The 26,800-nt window shown below is 41.6% G+C and overlaps 1 protein-coding gene across 4 annotated transcripts in view; it reads left to right on the plus strand.

Moving 5' to 3' along the window:
* Window positions 1-26,800, plus strand: part of IGSF5 (immunoglobulin superfamily member 5) — a 54,796-nt gene that overhangs the window by 17,697 nt on the left and 10,299 nt on the right. Inside the window, exons 4-8 of one of the 4 annotated variants that reach the window (NM_001206778.1) lie at window positions 1,869-2,168; window positions 17,838-17,975; window positions 21,396-21,420; window positions 22,963-23,063; window positions 24,191-24,264. In NM_001206778.1, coding sequence (NP_001193707.1) covers window positions 1,869-2,168; window positions 17,838-17,975; window positions 21,396-21,420; window positions 22,963-23,063; window positions 24,191-24,264 — 638 coding nt within the window. 4 annotated transcript variants of the gene reach the window in all.

Here is a 26,800-nt window from a genome sequence, read left to right on the forward strand (position 1 = left end):
AATAGAAAACAATGTCATTTTTCTTACTAATTTATTTTGGGTTAAATATATTTTTCATAAAAATATGTTAATCCGTATTAACCAGCAAAAGTGTTAGTTGCTCAGTTGTGTCCGACTATTTGTGACCCCTTGGACTATAGTCCCCTACGCTCCTCTGTCCATGGAATTCTCCAGGCAAGAATGCTAGAGTGGTTAGCCATTCCCTTCTCCAGGGGATCTTCCTGACCCAGTGATCAAGCCTGGGGCCTTCTGCATTGCAGGCAGATTCTTTATCTTCTGAGCCATCTGGCAAGTAATGGGTTACTGATGTTATTTTAAAATATGTGTTTGAAAATAAGCAAATGTTTAATTCTAATTTCAAATATGGGAAATATAGATAGACCCCACCTAAACCAAAAGTCTTTGGCATCCTCAGCGGTTTTTAAGAATATGAAAGGTATTAAAACCAAAATGTTTGGGAACCACTGATCTAAGTTAAAGCCTCTTGCTCACCAGGTAGTAAAAAGAGAGCCTGAGAATTTCAGTGATCTGCCCAAGGTGATAACAATTTTGTGGGAAAGTCAGGATCCAGAACAGATTCTTTGATTCTTAGTCCAGTGTTTTTTCCATTATAAAATGTGAGAGGGAGTTTTAGGAAATTTTAATTTGAATGTTTCAATGTCTATGTAATTCACTAAGGCTGTGTCTTTTCCGGGGCCAATCCTCAGGTTATTTTAGTAATAGTAGCACATACAAGTGCTATTTTCAAATGGGTTATTTGCAGTGTGAGCCCTGGCATATGCAAGGGAGTCTTTACTAAAAACTTTAAAATAATTGATCTAATATATTTTGATACAGGATTTAAGGTAATTATTTCTATGATTAGATTAGATTTGTATCTAATTTGTACCTAGAAAAATATTTTAAGGCAATATCATAGGAAATTATATTTTAAAATGTGTTGTCCCAAAATAAAGAAAAATGAATCAAAGAAGGCCAGGAGAGACTTGCTTCCATCATGAAACTCTGAGATGTGTTCTCTCTACAATGAAAAGAATGTAAAGGTTCTTTCCCTTTTTGCATTGATTCTTAGGGCAGCCCAGGACAAGTTTGCCACTCTGCTGCAGTGATCCTGTAGCCCTCTGTGGTGGGCACATTCATCCCATCTTTCCCATGTAATTTATATTTCCCTGGATCCTGATTTTTTTTTTTTTAAGAAAATGCTTATTGTTTATTGCCTGTGAAATTTAACAAGGATATTTTCAAAAGGTAATAACAATCAGAGAATATTGCTTTAAGACAATTAAACAAACCCTTAAGTGAAAAAATGAAAAAACACGGAAAGATGTGAACTACAGATTTGTTATAATTAACAACAAAATAAATGATCAGTGAAGGTGAAAGACAAGTCCCTAAAAATTTCCAAGAATTCGGTGAAAGAATACAATTAAATAGAGATATAAATAGATAACCACCTGAAGAATGAGTCCCAGGGTTTCTATATGCATATAATAGGGATTCTAGATAAATGGAATAGAACAGAAAGAGGAAATGCAATCAAAACTAATAGAAAAAAATTACGTGTTGAAAGAGAACACGAGTGTTTGAATTAAGTATGCTTCCCAAGTCCCTGGATCCTGATTTTTTATTTATTCATTTTCTCTGGAATCTGTATTTTCTGGTGAGCCACCTCCCCTTCTTCCATGAGCCTGACAGGTGTAAGCTTAATACACAGATCAAACCTGACTTACGGCTTCCGGATACAGACACAGTCAATTTGGGCTGGGGAAGACAGCGCTCGTGCAATGTGATCTAAAGGAAAATTTTTGGAAAAATCTGGCTCTGAGAGGCATGATCATTCCCTCGAACATTTCTCTTTTCTCCTTTAGTCATGGGGCAGTTGCTCATTCCTGGAGGCAGCCTTGTAGTCATTGAGGATAAGCCTTGTAATGTGACTTGCCGTGCACTGAACTGGACCCTGCTCCCAGATCTTTCCTGGGAGATAGGGGTTCCCGTGAGCCATTCGAGCTATTATTCCATCCCGGAGCCTGAGGACCTTCAAAGTGCAGTGAGCGTCCTTGCTCTGACACCACAGGGCAATGGCACTGTGACTTGTGTGGCTGAGATGAAGGGGCTGGACGTCCGTGAGTCTGTAACTGTCAATCTCACTGTGGTTCAGCCTCCCTTGGGTAAGTGAAGACTTTTTGCTTCATATAAAGTAAATTATTATTGCATGCTTTACATTTTATGTACTGTGCTGCTTAATCAACGATGCTCAGGAAAATCGTATGGTGACCTTGATCTCAGGAAGGGATGGTGATGGAGACAAAGGACTTGTGTCAGCTTCTTGACCCTGTAATTTCACGTTTAAATTCCCTCTTCAAGTGTTTTCTCTCTTTTCTACTTACATATGGAAATCACTGAGAATCTTGACAGCTACTTAAAAAAGAGCATTAAGTTTTCAGATATAAATTCTTGAATTCAGTGTTTTTCTCTAGCTCTCACCTGTTGTTCCTGTCTGATCCCATCCCCTGCACCAATAGGAAAGGATTCTTCTAACTTTTGAGGAAGGTGTGCATTTTCTCAGGGATTCCTTCCAACCTTAGTGGAATTAGGAGGGATCATTTTTTTTACACAGCAAATCTAGTATATCTGAAAGTACCAGGTCTATGCATTTTTAAAAAAATGTACAAGATGACATCAGATCAGATCAGTCGCTCAGTTGTGCCCAGCTCTTTGCGACCCCATGAATCACAGCATGCCAGGCCTCCCTGTCCATCACCAACTCCTGGAGTTCACTGAGACTCACGTCCATTGAGTCAGTGATGCCATCCAGCCATCTCATCCTCTGTCGTCCCCTTCTCCTCCTGCAAAATTTAGATCCAAAGAGAATCTGCTGTAGGGTCCTTGTTGTTCAGTCACTAAGTCATGTCTGACTCTTTGCAACCCCCTGACCCCATGGACTGCCGCATGCCAGGCTTCCCTGTCCTCGGAGTTTGCTTAAGTACATGTTCACTGTATTGATAATGCCATCATCAACAGGGTCCTTGGCAAATGCCAGACTCTGACCACACATCTTCACGGGGCCTCTCTGAGCCTGCTTGGGCTCAGAAAGCACAGGGGTTGGGGCTGGAGATTTGCTTTCACACCTACATTTTGGAAAAGTGAAAGGAAAGGAGGCCCAGAGAAGGACTACACTCTGTTCCAGGTCGAATGCTGATGGCACAGAGGGATCCCGAAGCCAGGATGAGTTCTCCCATGTTGCATAACTCTTCCCACTATGAAAATATCTTCACTTAAGATCTTCCAAAGTTTGGAACAAAGTTACAGCCATAGCAAGATTAATAATAACAAAAGTAAAAAACAGTATTACATATCACTTATTAAGTAAAGACTATTTTTTTCCAGCTCAGTGTTTTACTTTATTATTTTTTAAAATTTTTATTGGTGTATACTGATTTAAAAAATGTTGTGTTAGTTTCTGCTGTACAGTTAAGTGAATCAGCTATATGTATACACACCAAACAATGTATCTCCTCTTTAAATACACTAGTTTAAGTGGTTCTCAAATATTAACCAAATTAGCCTGCACAGCTTTCTCGTGAGTGGATGCTGTTATATTCTCCTGTAAAGATGAGACGACAGGGGAGCATTGTTTGGAACATGTCCATGTTTATAGTAGATGGCAGAGGTGGCCTTGCCAGTGTGTGTCGAATCTGCTTACCTGTCCACTCTGCCCTCCCACTGTGAGCAGCCCTGGAAGGTGTGTGAGTGTCCTGGGGCCATGTAACCTCAGACTGGGTGCTTAAACAACAGGCATGGTTTCTCTCAAAGCTCTGGAGGCTGGGTGTCTGAGATCAAGGTGTGGACAGGGTTGGCTTCTTCTCAGGACCAGTTTGTTCCAGACCTCTCCCCCAGCTGTTACTGAACCAAGGTCACTCTGCTCACTGCACAACAGCCGGATAAATCCAAGAGATGAGATATAGAGGCAAGGAATATGACTTTATTCAGAAAGTCAGCTGACTGAGAAGGTGGCAGACTAATGCCTCAAAATAACCATCTTATTGGGGTTTGGATGCCAGGTTCCTTTACAGAACAGAGATAGGGGGTTGGGTGAGGAAACAAAGTATAAAGAGGCCATTAATCTTGTAAATATCTCCTAGAATGGCAATCCTCAGGCAGGGGATGCATTTATTTCTTTCATCCTGCCACCCACATGTGGACAGGGGCCTGAACAAAGGCATTTTGGTTTAACATTCAGGTAGAGGGGCAGGGTTTTCTGAGGCAAGCCACTTTGTATGGGCAGTATCCTTTCAGTGAACAAAAGCAGCAGGAAGCAAAGGTTAAAGAAACAGATCCAAATGAAGCTGTAACTGGTTCTTCCCTGTAACACAGCTTCTGGTGGCTTGCTGGCCATCTGTGGTGTCCCTTGGCTTATGGACACTGCCACTGATCTCTGCCTTTGTCTTCACATGATGTTCTCCCTATGTGTGTGGCTGTGTCCAAACTCCACCCACTTCCTTTTTTTAAAAAAAGAAAATAAAGACACCAGTCATATTGGATAAGGGGCCACTCTATCCAGTGATGTTAAGATGACCTCATCTTAACTAAATTCCATCTTCAACAATACTGTTTCCAAACAAGGTCACATTCTGAGGCTCTAGAATATAGGACTTTAACAAATGAATTTTGCATGTGTGCATGCTAAGTCACTTCAGTCCTTTTCAACTCTTTGCAGCCCTTTGAACTGTAGCTCTCTTCTCTGTCCATGGGATTCTCCAGGCGAAAATACTGGAATGGGTTACCATGCCCTCCTCCAGGGGATCTTCCTGACCCAGGGACTGAAACCAGGTCTCTTATGTCTCCTGCATTGGCAGGTGGGTTCTTTACCACTAGTGCCACCGGGGAAGCTTGGGGAGAGACAATTCACTGCACAACAGATGATGTCTCTGTGAACCTGTAAAAAGCCATTTAGAGCCTAATGTGTTTGGATCCTGTTACCCTGAACTTTATACTGCAGGTGATCATCCCCAGTGTAGTACCAGCACAAGCCCACGCTCTTGATGTTTGGCCCTTTTCTCCAACTCAGACACCCCCAGAGACCAGGCAGACGACAAAAATGAAAGCATGGGTGAATACACGTGTCAGGTAGGAGACAGATCATAGGGGCTTGTTAGGAATCAGACAGCATGCCCTATCCACACAGAGCAGGTGGACCAGCTCCAGCTGGTGATTGCCAACAGAAATGGGAGCTCAGGACTGCCAGAGCTTTGACCTGCTTCTGTGAATATCTGTCTTTTTGATGGTAAAGATCACAGAGATCTGTGGGTTTTGTTTTTTTTTTTTTTAAGTCAGGGTTAACTTATTTCAGCTTATGAGACTCCAAAGAATTTAGTTTATTTCCTACTAAGACTATATATGTATATGAAGAGGAAGCTAGAATTCAAACCTAACTTGCTTTCCTTATTAGTTTGGACAATTAAAAACCTTTAGAAGAGTTGCAAGAATAGTACAAGGAGTACCAATGTATCTTCACTTAGACACAACAGATGTGAACACCTTCTCACGTTTGCTTCTCTCTCTCATCTTTTCTTTCCCTCCCTCCCTCCTTGTCTTCCCCCTCCCTGTCTTCTGTCCATCCTTCCCTCCCTATTTTTACAATTTTTTTTCCTCTCTCTCTTTCCTTCCTTCCTTCCCTTCTTTCCTTCTTTCCCATTTAAGATTTGCTTGGAGGTTTATGACACTTTACCCCTAAATACCCCAGGATATGTATCATAAGAACAAGGCCATTCTAATTAACTCCAATGTTCTTGCAAGTCAGGAACTTTAACATTGATACAATACTATTATACAATATTCAGTTCATATTCAAATTTCTCCCATTGTCCTTTCTAGATGTTTCTCCCCCCAAGCCAGTATCCAGCTAAAGACCATGTGTTACCTTTGGTTGTCATGTCTTCTTCGGTCTCCTTTAATATCCAGTGGTACTCCCACCTTTTTTGTCTTTTCTAATAAAAACATCTTTGAAGGATCCAGACCTTTATCGCAAGAAGCCCTTCAATATGGATTTGTCTGAGTTTTCCCAACATTCTTGATGAAGGTCAAATATTTTTGCCAAGTTATGAGTAATGTCATGTGGGCACATGATGCCAGTTTTATTGATTACTGGTAATAAGTTCGATCATCTGATTAAAGCACCATCCCCCAGATTTCTTTATTGTAAAGGTACATTTTAGCTTTTATAATTAATATGTAATCTACAAGTACTGTGTGAATATCTGTTTCTTGACAGTCTTTCACCTAATAATATTTGCATTCATGAATAAGTCATTGCCCAAATCACTTATTTCTTTGGTGGTTGTAAAAGAATGATTTTCTGGTTCCACCATTTTTCTATATTTTTTAGTTGTCATTTTTCTGTAATGGGTTTCTTAGGTGACACAGTGATAAAGAATCTTCCTTCCAGTGCAGGAGACATAAGAGACGGGTTCCATCCCTGAGTTGGGAAGATCCCCTGCAGTAGGAAACAGCAACCCACTCCAGTAATCATGCCTGGATAATCCTGTGGACAAGGAGCCTGGCAGGCTACAGTCCAGGGAGTCACAACGAATTGGACGTGACTGAACAAATGAGCACACACATTCTTCTGCAAAGAAGAGACATCGCTGTCTCTTTCTTCCTTTTCTTTCTTCTTCTTCTTCTTCTTCTTTTTTTTTTTTTTACAGTTTGGTGTGGACTCATTTTTATCCAATACATTGTAATTTACTCCCATCACTATCCGTTTTGATATTCCAATTTTGACCAGGGGGAATCCTTTCCAGCTGGCTCTGGTGTCCTGACGTGTCCCTCTTAGTTTCTGAGCACTTGGCTCATTCAAATGTTCCAAATTTTCTTTGCATTACCCCTGTTCTGGCCTGGAATTGACCATCTCTCCAAGGAGCCAACCCAGCTTGCTTTCAGGCAGTTTAAATGTGACAAAGTATGGTCCAGGGTTTGAAAGGGAAGATTGAAAAAAAAGTTCTATTAGCACCAAATGGTATGAAACTGTTCAAACCACACACTTTATTAAGGCAATAATGCAACAAAGAGCTCTGGTCTGACTAATGATGCCTTGGAGAAATGGATCTGGAGATGAGCTTGTCTGCAAAGTTTGTCTTTTTTTTTTAAAACAACTTAAGATCTTTTACTGACAGCCTCAATGTAACAGTTGGAATGTTAAGACACTTACTCGTATAGAGTTGAACATTTCTGTTTTGGGTTTATGTCCCACAGCTTCTTATTATGGACAACATACTCATTACTATGCTGTTCATACAGAGCTTCAAATTCTATATCCTGCCGAAGGTGATCAGGCACTACAAAGGGGCCCGCAGAATTTAAACTGCGTTTGCTGAAGTGACAGTCTCATTGTTTGGTGTGACTGAAGGTGTTCCAGATCCAACTAACATAGGCTTTGAATCTTTTGGCTTCTCAAAGTTTGTCTTTTGTAGGGAAAGGGGAGGGGCATTCACTTTCCCTTGATAGGGTTTAACTCGGCTGAATTCTTCTTAGCACCAGTGAAGTGAGCAGCTTAATTATGGCATCTGGAGATCCAACAGCTTCACAGAGGAGAGCGTGATGTGTATGTTGCAATGAGACCCATTTTATTGGACTCATCTGGAGATGGGTAATTTGTTTCTAAATTATTCATCAAGATCGAGAGCAGCTGGTGGCTGGTGGTGTGTTGTGTGTTTTATGCAAGTTTTAGTAGCTGAAGACCTCGTTACCACCTGGGCTAGGGGAGTTGGCTTCTGGAAGCCAAGCCACGTTTATGAAGAGCCGAGAGTGCATGAGGCTGTGCTTGTTCAAGCTTCCTCAGGAATCAGATAAAAGCATCAGTTCTGCCACCCATTTCCTAAAAGTGCAAGGAGTTTGTGTTCATTTGGGGGTAATCCTTTTGAGCCCTTGAGGAAAGTGACATTGACAGCTTAGGAAGCTTGATGAGTTTAAGCCAAAAGGTTGCATGAAGTACTTATTGATTCTATAAAGAAAAGTGTATTGAAAGGCGCATGCTGGTGTCTTTTTAAATTGATTTTCTTGATTATAGAGGTAATACAGACTTTAAGATCGCAGACATAGAGACAGCGAGAAGGTGAAAACCCCCCTCACTCCTGCCTTGGGCCAAGCTCCCTCAACCCTCTGTCTGACCATCTGGGTCATTTTCTCTGCAAACTTACAAGTGTTCAGGCTGTAGACTGAGCAAGTGAAGCCATAGTTTTAGGACACACGATTGCCTTGTAGACTGGTAATTCCTGGTGAGATCTGAGTTCTGTGGGACGTGGTCCTTTTGAGAGCAGACAAGAGTGGTGGGTGTGACCGTCCTTGTTGGAGTTTGGGCACTAGTTGCATGACATTGGGCGAGTCCTATGTCTTCGTGGCATAGTTTTCTTGTGGGTAAAATGAGGGGCAGGGAAGAGAATAGGATATGCATTTCCCCTCCTCGGCTGCTTGTTAAGGGAGCTTTAACACTTATGCTGATTCTCAGGCCCCACCCCAGAGTTCTATCTCAGTCTGTGTAGTCTGGAAGCCAGCATTTATTATTATTATTATTTTAAAAAGCTCCCAAATTACTGAGCAAGCAGGATTAGGAGCTACTGAAATGGAAACTTTCTAAGGCTCAGCCTCCCAGCCCAGCCTCATCAGATGCTACTCTTCACAGCTTGATGCCAGACAGCGTGGACTCAATTCCCAGCTTGCCTTCTTACTCACAGTGTGGCATTAGGCAGGTGACTTAACCTCTCTGAGCCTCAGTTTTCTCATCTGTGAAACAGATAATAATAATCCCTACCGTCTAGGGTGGTTATTGGTATGAGAAGTAAGTGGGTTAAAACACCCGGTGCCTGCACCAGAGCCTACAGGACAGGAGAGTGAGCCACGGCTCTCATTTATTTGTGGCTTCAGTGATCTCCCATGTCCTTTCTGGTCCACATAGGAGCATATTTTGCACATTCTGGTGGTGACATTTTGCAGTCATCCTGCTGGTTTTGAGAAAGTCTATGTGCCCTTTTAAAACTCTGAGCACTTCTGTGAGAGCACCTGGGATCTATTTTCCTTTTCTTCACAGATGGGAAAAGGACAATCTCGGATCTGAGATTAAAGTCACACTGTAAATTCAGTCTTGCAGTCCTTGCGTGCAGGCAGTTATGGGAAGGAATGTAGGGAGGAAGGCAGGTGGTGTTGAACTTGGAGGTAACCTTACTTAGTCACTGTTTGTGGGTAACAGGTAACAGGTATATACCCAGGGATCGAACCTGGGTCTCCTCCATTTCAGGCAGATCCTTTATCACCTGAGCCACCAGGGAAGCCCATAGTATATCCATCCATACCTGCAAATCTGCTTTCCATCTTGAATCATTGTGCCCACACCCTTTGCTAAGACACAAATCAGGGACTGGTGTCCACTGAGAGTCCCTAATTCTTATAGGACCTGGGCTGCAACTTTCCAGGCAGGAATTTTCCAGATTAGAGACCCAACATGGCAGAATAAAGAGTCAGAGACTCTGGGGCTTCCCTGCTCTGAGCACCCTTGGCTAACCTTTAATGGAGCTTTATCCTGAGTGTCTTATTTGCACGATGAAGGGGTTGGGTAATGGATGAGATCATTCCAAGATTGTGTTTTCTGTTCACTGTCATGATTTTCATTTTATCAATATAGGACTATTGTTTCTCTTTCTTTCAACCCACTGTAAATGTGCTCATTTAAAAATTGTTGTTGTTTAGTTGCTCAGCAGTGTCTGACTCTTTTGAGACCCCCAGTGGACTGTAGCTGGCCAGGCTCCTCTGTCCATCCAATTTTCCAGGCAAGAATACTGGAGTGGGTTGCCATTTCCTTCTCCGGGGTCTTCCTGACCCAGGGATTGAACCGTTCTCTCCTGCATTGGCAGGTGGATTCTTTACTACTGAGTCACCAGGGAAGCCTTGCTCATTTAAAACTTAGCCTCATGCTAAACATAGATACCTGTGATATATATGCATGTGTGTACATATATATACATACTGTGATATCAATTAAAAGTTATTATTAAAGTAAGGAAGGAGAGCTATGATTAACCTAGACAGCATATTAAAAAGCAGAGACATTACTTTGCCAACAAAGGTCCATCTAGTCAAGGCTATGGTTTTTCCAGTGGTCATGTATGGATGTGAGAGTTGGACTATAAAGAAAGCTGAGCACTGAAGAATTGATGTTTTTAAACTGTAGTGTTGGAGAAGACTTTTGAGAGTCCCTTGGACTGCAAGGAGATCAAACCAGTCCATCCTAAAGGAGATCAGTCCTGAATATTCACTGGAAGGACTGATGCTGAAGCTGAAACTCCAATCCTTTGGCCACCTGATGCAAAGAACTGACTCACTAGAAAAGACCCTGATACTGGGAAAAATTGAAGGCGGGAGAAGAAGGGGCTGACAGAGGATGAGATGGTTGGATGGCATCACTGACTCAATAAACATGACTTTGCAGAAGCTCCAGGAGTTGGTGATGGACAAGGAGGCCTGGTATGCTGCAGTCCATGGGGTCGCAAAGAGTTGGACATGACTGAGTGACTGAACTGAACTGAAGGAAGTTTCCTCTCTGTGGCTCCAATCCTAAATTACATCTGTTTAAAACGCACACCCCATGCTTTTCTTGGGGTTCCCCTGGAGCAGAGAGAGGGCATAAATCTTTCTTAGGTGGGAAACTCTGTGGGAGATTTGACCCCCAGTGTAGCGAGGTCACAGCCAATAGGAAGCAAAAATCTGAGCTGTGTGGTTCCTGATGTAAGTTGCCATGTTGATGAGAGCCTGGGGCTTTTAGGTGAGTGCAGGCATCCCTCTTTTGAAGTTGGTGGTTAAACTAAGGGGCACGAGAGGCAGGCAGGGTGCAATATCACCCTCTCTCTTTCTTGATTCTGTCTCCCATGCCAGTGAGGTGGCCTCCCTTCCTTCAAATAGGCCCTCCCTAGGGTTATCTTGCTGTACAAGATTAGGGGGAAGATTGTCATGCTAAGAAACAGCTGACCCAAGTTGGCATGCTGAGAGTTTTTTCCAGCAGCAAAGGAAACGCCCCGATAGAGCGTTTGAGTAAGTCAACAGTGTGTTGACTTTTCCAGTAAGGATTTCATGCCTTTCTCTTGAATCTTGAACCAGACCCACCTACGCTGGCTCCCTTCTTATAAAAGCTTCTATTTTTTTCAAACTTCAGTTTGTAAAAAGAGTTCATCAGACCGAATTTAAGATGAGCACTGCAATCTGGAACACACGCGCTGGACCTCACAGTGTTTGGCACTTTGACCCGTGCCTCTTGAGTTTCTGAACAGCCTGGTGGGCTGAGAATTGTTACTAACATGTGAGCCCCAGGCTAAAGGGAGCATAGACACACGGTGACCATGAAATTTGATTGTTCTATTGACATGGAACCCGAAGCTCTCTAAGTCACAAGGCTTCTGAAGAGTGGACAGAGTGTGAATATCCTAAAGCAGTTCTGGGTTTAATAATTTTGTCATCATATCAGTGGGAGGGAGAATATAGGGGTTCCCTGGAATGTGGCAGTTTGCTTGGGCAGTGTTTACATCTTGACTGCACTCAGGGATTCTCAAAGTGTGGATCACCAACCACCTGCCTCAGAATCACCTGGGGTACCCCTGACTTGGCATCGAGGGAGCTGGCTCTGAATCCATGAGCACAGCAAGCATTTCAGGTGATGCTTGGGAGTCTGCTTTCTGTGGAGTAAGGGGATGAGTCATGTTACTCTCTGCATGTGACTGATGTTAAGGGACTGGCTTGTTTTTTGACCATATACTGTATTTTATCTCATTTTTATTTTTTTAAGTTGAAGTGTAGATGATTTACAATGCTGTGTTAGTTTCAGGTATACAGCACAGTGATCCAGGTATATATTCTTTTACAGATTATCTTCCCTAAACCATTATAAAATATTGAGTATAGTTTCCTGTGCTATACTGTAGGTCCTTGTTGTTTATCTATTTAAATATAGATATACCCATTTGAATGCAGAATAGCAAGGAGAGATAAGAAAGTCTTCCTCAGTGGTGCAGTGCAAAGAAATAGAGGAAAACAATGGAATGGGAAAGACTAGAGATCTCTTCAAGAAAATTAGAGATACCAAGGGAACATTTCATGCAAAGAGGGGTTCAATACAAGACAGAAATGGTATGGACCTAACAGAAGCAGAAGATATTAAGAAGAGATGGCAAGAATACACAGAAGAACTGTACATAAAAGATCTTCACTACCCCAATAATTACGATGATGTGATCACTCACCAAGAACCACACATTCTGGAATGTGAAGTGAAGTGGGCCTTAGGAAGCATCACTATGAACAAAGCTAGTGGAGGTGATGGAATTCCAGTTGAGCTATTTTAAATCCTGAAAGATGATGCTGTGAAAGTGCTACACTCAATATACCAGCAAATTTGGAAAACTCAGCAGTGGCCACAGGACTGGAAAAAGTCAGTTTTTATTCCAATCCCAAAGAAAGGCAATGCCAAAGAATGCTCAAACTACTGCACAACTGCACTCATCTCACACGCTGGTAAAGTAATGCTCAAAATTCTGCAAGCCAAGCTTCAACAATACATGAACCATGAACTTTCAGATGTTCAAGCTGGTTTTAGAAAAGGCAGAGGAACCAGAGACCAAATTGGTCCAGCATCCACTGGATCATGGAAAAAGCAAGAGAGTTCCAGAAAAACATCTATTTCTGCTTTATTGACTATGCCAAAGCCTTTGACTGTGTGGATCACAACAAACTGGAAAATTCTGAAAGAGGTGGGAATACCAGACCACCTGACCTGCCTCTTGAGAAATCTGCATACAGGTCAGGAAGCAACAGTTAGAACTGGACATAGAACAACAGACTGGTACCAAATAGGAAAAGGAGTACGTCAAGGCTGTATATTGTCACCCTGTTTATTTAACTTATATGCAGAGTACATCATGAGAAACGTTGGGCTGGAAGAAGCACAAGCTGGAATCAAGACTGACAGGAGAAATATCAGTAACCTCAGATATGCAGATGACACCACCCTTATGGCAGAAAGTGAAGAAGAACTGAAGAGCCTCTTGATGAAAGTGAAAGAGGGGAGTGAAAAGTTGGCTTAAAGCTCAATATTCAGAAAACTAAGATCATGGCATCTGGTCCCATCACTTCATGACAAATAGATGGGGAAACAGTAGAAACAGTTTCAGATTATTTTTGGGGGCTCCAAAATCATTGTAGATGGTGACTGCAGCCATGAAATTAAAAGACACTTGCTCTTTGGAAGGAAAGTTATGACCAACCTAGATAGCATATTCAAAAGCAGAGATGTTACTTTGCCAACAAAGGTCCGTCTAGTCAAGGCTATGGTTTTTCCAGTGGTCATGTATGGATGTGAGAGTTGGACTATAAAGAGAGCTGAGCACCGAAGAATTGATGCTTTTGAACTGTGGTGTTGGAGAAGACTCTTGAGAGTCCCTTGGACTACAAGGAGATCAAACCAGTCCATCCTAAAGGAAATCAGTCCTGAATATTCATTGGAAGGACTGATATTGAAACTGAAACTCCAATACTTTGGCCACCTGATCCGAAGAGCTGACTCATTTGAAAAGATGCTGATTCTGGGAAAGATTGAAGGCAGGAGGAAAAGGGGATGACAGAGGTTGAGATGGCTAGATGGCATCACCAACTCAATGGGCATGAGTTTGAGTAAACTCCGAGAGTTGGTGATGGACAGGGAAGTCTGGCGTGCTGCCGTCCATGGGATTGCAAAAAGTGGACATGACTGAGTGACTGAACTGACTGACTGATATGTTAATCTGAAACTCCTAATTTAAGGACTGACTTGTTTTAAAGCTCCATTTATGGGGCTAGGGAGGATGATATGGGGAGTGATAATTCTGTTACCTCCCCCTTCATTTTTTTGGGGGGGTAAATCTCTTTTTACCTCTATCTGTCCTAGCTTACCTCAGAAGAATGATGGCTGATGTGGAGATACATATTAGTTTTGACTTTTCTAAAGTCCTGTAATCCTTGTCCAAGCATCTCAATATGAGGAGAAAGGTGAGTCCCAGTTCTGGCTCAGCTGCAGCTGACAGTGTAGTGTACAGATTTCTCTTCTCCATGCAGAGTCAGAAGGAAACAGTCTCTTCATCTATCCATCCATCGATTGATTCATTGGTTCAACATGCCCAATTTTAATATGCCTGTTGCTTGGGGTATAAGCAGAATAAGATGCAGTCTTTGTGGGAACAATCTAGTTTAGATAGAAGGAGAAGTATAGGAAGAATGGACCTTATAGTGGCCAGTTTCACAGACATTTAAGGTGGCATTGAATATGAGATGTTTAAAAAAGAAAGAAATATAAAAAGGCCATCATAGGTAATGCAGAGAAGCTTTGCATGAAGGACAAATGGAAAATATCTTTTTATATTATATAGTTCTTCAAAATTCAGAGTTTTCTGGATTTCAGGGCTTGTTTTGAGATAAGTCTATGGATTATTCTGCAGTGGGATCATTGCTCATCCAGAGGTCAGCACCCAGAGGTCAACACCAAAGTATTGCTGCTGCTGATGATAAGTCGCTTCAGTCATATCCAACTCTGTGTGACCCTAGAGACGGCAGCCCACCAGGCTCCCCCATCCCTGGGATTCTCCAGGCAAGAACACTGGAGTGGGTTGCCATTTCCTTCTCCAATGCATGAAAGTGAAAAGTGAAAGTGAAGTTGCTCAGTCGTGTCCAACTGCTAGCAACCTCATGGACTGTAGCCCACCAGGCTCCTCCATCCATGGGATGCTCCAGGCAAGAGTACTGGAGTGGGTTGCCATTGCCTTATCATCAAAGCATTAGTGATCATCTATAACCACTCATGCCACTTATTCTGAGCCTTTAACTTTTAAACTATGATTTCAAGGAAAACTCTAAGTAAGAAAATCCAAGAGACATTTTTCAGCTAGAGTCTCTGGTTCCAAAGTGTGGGGAGACCATTGATTTACAAGCAAATCCTATTTTTCTTCATAGAAAGTCTCTTGTTTTAATATTTTTCTAATGACTGATATCTAATAAAATAGCACACATTTACACTGAGATGCTACCCAAGCACCCAGAGTTGAGTGACAGACTTTCTTGAAAAGCAATTCACATTTAAACAGATCAACTTAAACATGTTGTTATAAAGTTGTTTTTTAAATTTATGTTTAATTAGAGGATAATTGCTTTACAATATTGTGTTGGTTTCTGCCATATATCAACATGAATCAGTCATAGGCATACATATGTCCCCTCCCTTTTGATCCTCCTTCCCACTTCCCATCCTGTCCCACCCCTCTAGGTTGTTACAGAGCATGGAGTTTGAGCTCCCTGTGCCATACAGCAAATTCCCACCCACTATCTATTTTACATATGGTAATTTTTAAAAATTTTGTTTCCATGCTACTCTTTCAATTTGTGCCACCTCTCCTTCCCCCACTATGTCCATAAATCTGTTCTCTATGTCTGCATCTCCATTGCTGCCCTGCAAATAGATTGATCAGTACCATCTTTCTAGATTCCATATATATGTACTAGTATATGATATTTGTTTTTCTCTCTCTGACTTACTTCTGTAATAGACTATAGGTTCACCCACCTCATAGAGCTGACTCAGATGTTTTACTTTTTATGGCTGAGTAATATTCCATTGAATGTATATACCACAGCTGCTTTATCCATTCATCTATCGATGGACATCTAGGTTGCTTTCATGTTCTAGCTATTGTAAATAGTGCTGCAATGAATATTGGGGTACATGTGTCTTTTTCAATTATAGTTTTCTCAGGGTATATGTCCAGAAGTGGGATTGTTGGGTCATATGGTAGTTTTATTCCTAGTTTTTAAAGGAATCTCCATACTGTTCTCCATAATGGCTGATCAATTTACATTCCCACCAACAGTGCAAGAGGGTTCCCTTTTTTCCACACCCTCTTATTGTTTGTAGATTTTTTGATGCTGGCCATTTTGACCAATGTGAGGTGATACCTCATTGTAGTTTTGATTTGCATTTCTGTAATAATGAGCAACGTTGAACGTCTTTTCATGCATTTATTAGCCATCAGGGAAAGATTGGGAAGGTGGTGTGATCCCACTGGACTCTCCCTGATGAAGGTGAGGTTCTTTATTTGGGCTAACTGAGCCCTGAAATGTGCTGGTATGACTGGTGCTGAGTATGTAATTGTATATAATTGTATGTAATTTAAATTAGATTAAATTTCAATTTAGACAACCATACCACATGTATTGGAAAGTGCCCACTAGGGCATGGCCATGAAAGATCAAAATGGCTTTTCTTCTCTCTTTCTTTCTCTCCCCAGCTCTCCTTTTTGTTTTGATTGCACTTTTTAAAATTATCTAGACATTTCTAGAATAATTACAAATTTTCTTACTACTTCTGGCTTGCTTAATTAGCACAATGTAGTTTGCATGATCATGATTTCAGAACCCTATTTAAAGCTGCGTACATCAAAACTCTTTCTAAGGAACATGACTTTGCCATGAACAACTTGGAAATCACATCATCATTGTCATTACTTTCTGGGGGGAAACACCTTTACAATGTTATAGTACTGCTGGATACATTAATGTAAATAAAATAACAGCAACTCCAAAAGTTTACCAGTTGTTTCCATTCCTGAAAATAAATCGGTGATGAGGCATGACTTGAAACACTGAATAGGTCAGTCCAGTTCAGTCACTCAGTCATGTCCGACTGTTTGCGACCCCATGGACTGCAGCACGCCAGGCTTCCCTGTCCATCACCAACTCCCAGAGCTTGCTCAAACTCATGTCCATTGAGTCGGTGATGCCATCCAACCATCTCATCTTCTGTCGTCTCTTTCTCCTCCTGCCTTCAGTCTTTCCCAGCATCAGGGTCTTTTCCAATGAGTCAGTTCTTCACATCAGGTGGTATATGGTTTATCACAGGGCATTTTGAATATATTTCCCTGTACTGTATAGTAAACCTTATTGTCTATTCATTCTATATGTAATAGTCTGTATCCACTATTCCCAAACTCCTAATTCATCCCTCCTCCACCCCCTTTCCCCTTTGGTAACTGTAAGTTTGTGTTTGGAGCTGTCAGTCTGTTCCCATTTTGTAAATATGTTTAGTTGTGTTGTAGTTGAGATTTCACATACAAGTGATATCATATGATATTTGTCTTTCTCTCTCTGGCTTACTTCACTTCGTATGATAATCTCTAAGTCCACCCATGCTGCTGCCAGTGGCATTATTTCCTCTTTTTTTTGTGTGGTTGACTAGTACTCCATTGTGTACATCTTCTTTACCCATTCATCTGTTGATACACATTTAGCTTTCTTCCAGTCTTAGCTATTGTGGATAGTGCTGCTGTGAACAAAGGGGTGCCTGTTGCTTTTCAAATTAGAGTTTTGATCCAGCAATCCTACTCCTGGGCATGTATCTGGTCAATAAGCATTTCTTGAGTAAGTAAATGATATCAGAGCATGGAAACCACTGTTCCAACCTTAGGGAGTGGCACAGCCTAGCTTATCCACCTCTTAGGAATGTTAGAGGCGTTGACCAGAGAATGTTTGGACTGTGTTACTAGGCAGGTATTTATTAGTAGCAGTAAATGGATGAGAAAGTAATGGAAGATAGTGTAGAACATTGAATATTTAATCACACTGAAGGGAACTTGGCCTTTGACATCTGGCTGTAGCAGATCCAATAGTTACAATATTGTCGGAAAATGTATTCTAATTTATGGTGTGGCAGATTCAGTGATTACGTACCCTTGACAATGGCAAGCATCACTAAAATATATTTTTTTCTCCTTTCTACCTTATAGACAGTATTGATAAACCAGGTACATCATTGCCTACCTGGGCCATAGTTCTACTTGCTGTGTCATTGTCATTGCTTTTGATCCTGATCATTGTTCTGATTATAATATTCTGCTGCTGTGTCTCCAGGACAGAGAAAGAAGGTAATTTACTTTTGTTCACATAGATTTGTATGTGTTTTTAAATTTTTGGTACAAGGATTTGTAGTTCATTAGCTCATCTGCTCTTTCAAAAGATACATTGGCTTTTAGAGTCCTTGAAAGGAAATGCATGAAATTAGTAGAGAAGGAAAGGACTTTCTCATGGAAGGAAGCCTGAGCCAACCCCTCAAGGAAGACAGATCTTCACACCCTGAGAAGGTTAAGAGATGGTTGTGTGTTTATTTGCAAGGCGTGTGTGCTCAGTCATGTCCGACTCTTTGAGACCCCATGGACTGCAGCCTGCCAGGTCCCCGTGTCCATGGAATTTTCTAGGCAAGACTGGAGTGGGTTGCCATTTCCTGCTTCATTATTTGCAAGGATATAAGGCTATTTTGATGTGTCATTCAGATGCTATGCCTTTTTTTCTTTCTAAAATAATATCTACCTATCTGAGCACATCAAAAGATTATTTTCTAGTTTGTAGGATTCTGACTCTCCTTTTCTAGGTGAATATCAATGCAGTGATAGAAAGAAAAACATGGTCTTTTGTTAACAAAAATAGTACAAATAAAATTAATAAATATAAGTACACATCTTCTAAATGAAGTCTTTTGAGATACTCCAAGATATGTGAAGGCAGTGGCCTTGTCTGGGGGCAGGCTCAACCTCAGGGTGAGTTTATCAGTGTTAGGGTGGGAGTAAGTTCATGGTTTTGGAAACCACAGGCACTTTGTTGTATGGACTCAGGACTACTCAAGGGATACCTCAAGGTGCCACTCAGGACTACCCAAGTGTTGAGTGTGTGTCCGTCTTTGTCTTTCTTTCTCTCCTAAAACCTCCATCTACTGTTATTTGAATTTTTTTTCTTAAAGTCAGAGTTTTGATGTTTGGCTACATGTCAGTTTAATTGTACTTTTAATTTTACTAGCACTATATGATTTGATGAGCACTTTCTGCGTGTCTGCCAGGCACCATGTTATCTACCTCTTTTACTTGGACTAGCTGTCTTAGTGCGATATTTCACGTGACGTGCATTGTCCTGCCTAACTGGGCTACTTGCCTAGACTTAGCTCCTGTATGGGTTTAGTTTGTCCTTGGAGAATTACCTTTGTGCTATACCTCTATTCAGACTTCTGTGGTGGCTCAGTCACCTGCCAATGCAGGAGACACGGGTTCGATCCCTGGGTTTGGAAGATCCCCTGGAGAAAGAAATGGCAACCCACTCCAGTATTCTTGCCTGGAGAATTCCATGGACAGAGGACCTGGCAGGCTACAGTCTATGGGGTTGCAAAAGAGTTGGACTTAGCAACTAAACAACAACATACTTTTATTCTCTAAGAAACAGAAATGAAAAGTAGTGAACCCCTGTTGACCCATATTTGATGGAAATTTGTTTTTCCTTGGGAGTTATCCTGTATGTCACAGATCCATTATTAACCCCACTGAATTTTAATGAAAACTATGGATAACTTAAATTTTAATTCAAAACAGACAAGGATTGCTTGTTGCCTTCAGATGATTATTTTTGACATTAGCTATTGTGGTATGGTTGAAGAACATTCTGGTTATTTGGACTTCTGAATCTCCTAGGCTTTTGTCTGCTCCACACCAGCCTAATAAGAAGGTCTGGTCCACATGGGTTGTGCACCCAGAGATCCTCTGATTCTTAGTTTCCTCGTTTACAAAATGAGGATAAGTCCTATCCTAGAGATTGGTTGTTGCTGTTGTTGTTGCTAAGTCATTTCTGACTTTTTGTGACCTCATGGACTGTAGCCCACCAGGCTCCTCTGTCCGTGGGATTTCCCAGACAAAAATACTGGAGTAAGTTGCCATTTCTTCCTCCAGGGGATTTTCCCGACCCAGGGATCAAACTCACGTTTCTCTCTTTACAGGTAGATTCTTTACCATTGAACCATCATGGAAGCCCAGAGACTGGTTAGGAGAACTAAAGAAATTAACATAATAAAAGTTTATGTGATCTGTCCTAGAGTTTATCTTTTATTTATCTCTGAAAAGCTGATTCACAATGGACACTACACTTCACCTTGACATAAACGTAGAGGATCCAGCAAAGTCTTGGACTTCCACATGATAATTATTTCCATGCTTAAAACTGTTAAAATTCCAGGATTTTAAAAAGTATTTTCAGGAAACTTCCCTGATGGTCCAGTGGTTAAGACTCCATGCTCCCAATGCAGGTGGCACAGGTTCAATCCCTGCTTGGGGAACTAAGATCTTCATGCCACATGGTGTGGCCAAAAAAATAAGTAAATAAAAACAAAAAAGTTATTTTCTGGTGCTCCACTTTTTTGGTGCCTGAAGAATTCTCAGTGCTCTTCCTGGTTTCTGTGGACTGACTGAGGATGGCTGGGGACCCCACTTAGCATGGCCTGGAGGCTTTGGGAATCCATGCTTCTAGAGCAGTGGGACCAGGGGTCCCTCTCCTTCAGACTGAACCTGACTGGAACACAACATCCTCTATCACCACGGGGAGACCAATCTCTTCCTTTCAACTCAAATAAGATTCCTTCTGAGGTTCAATTTGAGGTGTCAATCAGTAATGTTGTTAGAACTGAAAATAAGTGAGAACATTATCCAAAAAACAAGGAAAATGAATATTTTTTGGATCGCGATAAAGCAAGATGCATAGGGGCAGTAGACAGGAAGGTGAAGATGCAAAGCACACTGGTTTTAGAGCCAGGTGGGCTGGGTCTATTGTGGGGGCTGTGCTGCTCCCCATGTTGAAATGCTAGATTACTTCCAGCCCAAGAATCCATTGATGAAAAACACTAGCATTGTAACAAGAGCTTTTGAGGGGTGGGCAGAACTGTGTGAATTGATACTATTGGTACATATTGACTGAAAACGTATTTTAGAATGAAGAACTATAATGCTTAAGCAATATAATTCCTTATCTGTTAAAAACATAGTTACCCTTGTGCAATAGTATCTAGTTTGTTAAAAATTAGATAATGCTAACACTTATCTCTTGGATTGTTGTAATGATTAAATGAAATAACACCTTGCATAGCACTGGCACGCTGTCTGGACAGGTAAGCACTGAATGATCGACAGCAGAGACTGGGAACACAGAGTCCTCATGGTGAACTAATGCAGTCTCTATAACCTCAGGAATCAGATTCAGTACTCACTAAGTACATACTCGGCCCCTACTGTATTTCAGGTACCCAAGTATCATAAATATATGTATTAATGATAGTGAACAGTGAATTCTACTTTCCTTATGTTTGAAGTCATTTGGTAGTTCACTGTTAGGGAACTAAATACCTGTTGGATCACAAACACTCAGTAATGTGAATGTTTAAAATGAGGGGCCTATAAAAATTGATGTGATTTTATTTTCAGAATAACTACCCTGATTTTGCTAATGTAATTTTGTTCCTTTTCTTTCTCTTTTTGCAGAATCCAGTTATCAGAGTCAAATAAGGTAAGTCTGAGATCACAATTTTCTGAAAATAAAAACAAATGAAAATCAACCAACACACACAGCTCTGGGATTTTAGGACTATATTACTCAAAATAAGGCACTAAAAGTGGACAACTCTGAAAAACATGTGTGCCAATCACCAACTCATAGGGCGATATTAACTGTAGAATAAAATAGGTGGGTTCCTACTGCCTGTGTTTGACTTGCTCACTTAGGAAAATGGAGTAGATTTTTACTTGGTGTCTGGCATTCGCCACTCTTTCCACAAGAGGACACTCTGTACCATGACTGGTGCCCTCTTGCTTTAAGTCATGGTTAGGGTTCTGAGGTATTCTTGCCTGGAGAATCCCAGGGACGGGGGAGCCTGGTGGGCTGCCGTCTCTGGGGTCACACAGAGTTGGACACGACTGAAGCGACTTAGCAGCAGCAGCAGGGATCTGAGGACCATTTTAAGAATCAGGCAGAGGTCCTACTGAAACTTCCAGGGCAGTGGAGACAGCGAGACCAGCTGGGTTGCTTAAGGCAATGAAGCTGACTAGGCAGACAGGTTAGGAGTGTTCACTGCTCACCCCCCGCGGGGGAGGGATGGAAACATTCCTGCCCTTCTCACAGCTGTCCATATATAGCTACAAGCATTTTTAAGGTAACTACATCAAAGACTTATAATAACCAGTTTAAATGTCTGCAATATTTACATAATTATAAATGCAGTCAAGGGAGGGATTTCTAGACAGTGGTGGTTTTGTTGGGAGTGTTAAAACCACATCCAGCTTTCAGTATCTTATTAGACAATTTTAATACGTGTAATGCTACAATTTAAAATATCTTCTGGCTACATGTGATGAAGGAAGTTGTATGTAATCATCATTAGCTCATGAATGGACATCCTTTCAGGTAAATATTTGCACATACCCTTGCTTATTTCCCTTGCTTGATAATCAATTCTTAGTGGTAAAGCATAAATATTTTAAAATCTTTGGATATCTACTGCCAAACTTCCTTCCTCTGGGAAGCTGTACCAATTTTTGCTTTATTTCAGAGGCAGACTTTTTCTATGAAGGGCCATAGTAAATCTCTTTGGTTTTGTGGGCCACATGCTTTCTGTCACAGCTACTCAACTCTGTTGCTCTAACAGGAAAGCAGCCATAGACAATATGGAAGCAGACGAGTTCCAATAAAATTCCATTTATAGAAACAGATGGGGGCCCAGATTTGGTCTGTGGGTCACAGCTGGCCAATCCTGCTTTATTTAGTCACTGGTTTCTGAGAGTTGAGTATCAACCATGTGGGGATTGGCGTTAATGGACCTGTCATGATAAAGTTCCATTTCTTCCCAGAAGGGGAGTGTGTGAGCATACAGGAATCTACATAGCCATCCTGGTGGGTATGAAAGTCCATCCTGATGCTGGCCGCCCTCCAGGATCCAGGGCCTGAACTTCAGCCTTGCGTTAAGTTCTTTGTGTGTGAATGCACTGGGTGGGCAGTGAGACCCAAACATCTATTGCTGATGAACATTGGCTTTTTCAAATGGTCTAATTCTAGGAAATCTGCAACTGTGAAGACAAGCAAAGACACTGCTGGGACAAAGTTGAAGAGTGCAAATGAAAACTATGGCTACCATTCAGATGAGTCAAGGACCACACGTGAGTGGCTGGGTTTGGACAGGGAGAATGTCAGAGGAGGAGCTGGCCCACCGAACACCATTTCTGAAGGCATCTGCTTAGCTCTTGGCGGTCATTATTTGGGGTGTAATTTTTAGAAGAAGTCATTCCAGAACTAGAAATATTCTAGGAGACAATAACAGTAAAAATCCACCTGTTTATCTAAAGTTAAAAGAAATTGAGGTGAAATTTTGTTTTTAAAAATAATTTTGTTCAAAAATTTTTTTTAATTATTCTACCTTAAAGTATGTGAGGAGGCACTTTTATACATTGGAGTTACTTCCCCAAAACTTCAGTTAAATCTGAAATTCAGCAAGAAATCTTTCCTTTTCAATTTGATAGTCATATTGGGTTCTTTGAAGCCACTGTCACTAGTGAAGGGTACAGGTAGGATCTGAACCAAGATCCTTTTCAAAGCAGTTGAGAGACAGACTGTACAAATTACCCCTTAGAAGTTGGGGGCTGGCCCTAACAATTTGCCCGCAAATCAAATTCCACAGGAAGATTTTTGGTTAATTGATTCTTGCAGAGATGCTCAAAACTGTTTTCTCCACTAAGACTGGGACTCTATTCTTGGTAGCTCTTTTCTTTCCCATTCTTTTGTGCCTCCCTCCTATGTACCTTCCAAATTGTATGCTTCAGATTCAAAGGAATATCACCAAGCATGGACAGTTTCCTCAAATAATCCCATCATAGTCTCTTGCAAAATTTCCTGTGATAGAATATTTACTCATTAGTATTTAGAGCAATGAATCAAGTCCCTTGACCAAAATTGTGGCCCAAACTGAATCTCTCTGGCCCCCTTTTCCCACTGTGTCTATTTCCCTCCATCAGACGTTAAAGCTATGGATTCGTCTTGTTTCTGAATGCGACTAACTTCTCAAGAAAGGAATCGATTTTGAGTCCTTTTGCTATATTTTTATTTCATTAGAAAGATAAATCTCTAAAAACATGTCCCATCAAGTAAACTTTAAAAAAGCCGTTTGTGGTTAGGAATGATTGATGCCAGGATACTACATAAAAGTATTTCTTTATGCGTCAGAGTTGTTAGAATAGGCAGTGGGGTTTGGGTCACTTCTGACTCTAAAAACATCTTCTTTCTGTTGCAGAGCCGGCTTCCCTCCATGCCAAGTCCTCTGAAGCCGGTGTTCCAGAGCAATGCAGCAGTAGGCAACCTCATCAGGTGATTCAGACCTTCTCCCCCATTTGGACTTTTTTTTTTTTTTTTGCCATTAAACAGCTTTGCCTCATGGCAGGCGATTATGTTATATTCACCATGGACAAATGTGGCATTTGCCCACCTCTGAGTCAATGGGACAGTATTGGGGAATGGGACCAGAACACGTAGTATCTCTCCCTGTGGAGCAGGGTTTTTGGGAAAAGACCAAAGTGTAATTGTTGACTGGTAATATTGAGGAGTCTGTTAGACGTCCACACAGAGATGTGGGATGTGCAGACGGATGTGTGAGCCTGGGGCACCAGGAAGAGCATGATTTTTTAAAAAAATTTTATTTTTTCTCATATGTTTTTCAAAAATATTTATTTTAACTGGAGGGTAATTACTTTACAATATTGTGATGGCTTTGGCATACATCGACTGAATCAGCCACCAGTACACATATGCCCCCCCCATCCTGAACTCCTGCCCACCTCCCTCCCCACCCTTTCTCTCTGGGTTGTCCCAGAGCACTGGTTTTGAGTGCGCTGCTTCATTCATTGAACTTGCACTGGTCATCTATTTTACATATAGTAATATACATGTTTCAATACTGTTCTCTCAAATCATCCCACCCTCACCTTCCCCCACAGAGTCCAAAAGTCTGTTCTGCTTTGCTACCTTGCATATAAGATCATTGTTTCCATCTTTCTAAACTCCATATATATGCATTGATATATAGTATTTGTGTTTCTCTTTCTGACTTACTTCATTCTGTATAATATGCTCCAATTTCATCCACCTCATTAGAACTGACTCAAACATGTTCCTTTTTATAGCTAAGTAATACTCCATTGTGTATATGTACCACAACTTCCTTATCCGTTCATCTGCCAATGGACATCTAGGTTGCTTCCATGTCCTAGCTATTGTAAACAGTGAGGGAAGAGCACAATTGACTGCAGGTATTTCTGGTTGCTAGGCAACTTTTGATGGGCACTGCCCTTCCAAGGGACATTAACATAAGGGAAACCATCCATGAGGAGCCATGGAGACACAGTTCATCATTTTCTGACACTGAGCCAACATTGCTTATTACTCGAATGAATTAGAGTTCATATGCAGGATATATGGTTCTTTATATCCAAAAATTATATTAAACAAATGTGTATATGTCAATCCTGATCTCCCAATTCATCCCACCCCCTCTTCCCTCCTTGGTGTCCATAGGTTGTTCTCTGAATCTGGATTAATATATATATTCTATTCATACTATGTGTAAAACAGACAACTAATGAGAACCTACTGTACAGCTGAGGGAGCTCTACTCGGTGCTCTATGGTGACCTAAATGGGAAGGAAATCCAAAAAAGAGGGGATGTATGTATATGTGGGCTTCTCAGGTGGCTCAGTGGTAGAGAATCTGCCTGCCAATGCAGGAGACATAGGATATATGGGTTCGATCCCTGAGTTGAAAAGATCCCCAGGAGAAGGAAATGGCTACCCGCTCCAGTATTCTAGCTTGGGAAATTACAGTCCATAGGGCTGCAAAGAGTCAGACATGACTGAGCAACTGAATACAGACACGTATGTATATGCATGGCTGCTTCACTTTGCTGTACAACAGCAATTAACACAGCATTGTAAAGCAACTATAGCCTAGTAAAAATTACTTCAAACAACAAACAAAATACAAATGTGTGTCTAACCAGGGCCATTTTCTAACTTGTGCATCTTCAAAGGAGAAGCACTTAGATGCGATTCTGCCCTAGTATCCCCAGTGGGTGTTCTCCTCTGCTAGATTTTGGGGAAGCCAGACTCGCAGCTTGGGGCTCCAACAGCTTATGGATCACATAGCCTTAGCTCTGTCTGGCCTCGGAGTTGGTACCTGCCTGAGGCGCTACTGCTGAGTGCATGCCTTCGAAGCCCCATCCTTCTCTCCTGGCATTGATGTTCACTTCAGCTTCCAGCTGGCTGCCGGCTGTAATATGCCTCCCTGCAGTTGTGACCCAGCTCCATAAGTACATCTTGCCAGAGACATGTGCCTCCCAGGCCTGTGCAGGAAAGGGGACCTTGATGGATGTTTAGCCACGTATAGAGAGGAGCTAAATGATGCTGTTAGCAGCAACTAAGGTAGCCAGGCAGGAAGATGTATGAGGGGTTTGAGGCACAGAAGCAGATGGACCTGCGTGACAAATTGTGAGCTCCTGGTATGAGTTTGAGCTACTGCCTCAGGCTGGGTGGCAGGGAATAGAGAGGTAAAACTCTTCCCATCAAGCTGCTCCTGTGGGCACATGCATCTATTGTCTGTAGCAATGCAACAGTTTCCCCTTTGAAGGGCCAGTGTCTCTTGACTTAAGAGGTGGTGGGTGAAAGGGAGCAATTGCCAAGCTGTGATGGGCGTTTCCTGTCCAGACCCCACGACCAGACCTGAGTGGGCACTGCGTGCTGATGAAGGGGCTCTCCCTCACTGTCAAGCATGGTCATCCCAAGGACACATTTAAGCTGGTCATTACTTCAGTGGCCTTCCTGTGGTTACATGGCATGTGTCTTTCCACCAGAGA

Source organism: Bos taurus, chromosome 1 (genome assembly GCF_002263795.3).
Source record: "Bos taurus isolate L1 Dominette 01449 registration number 42190680 breed Hereford chromosome 1, ARS-UCD2.0, whole genome shotgun sequence".
Taxonomy (NCBI): domain Eukaryota; kingdom Metazoa; phylum Chordata; class Mammalia; order Artiodactyla; family Bovidae; genus Bos; species Bos taurus.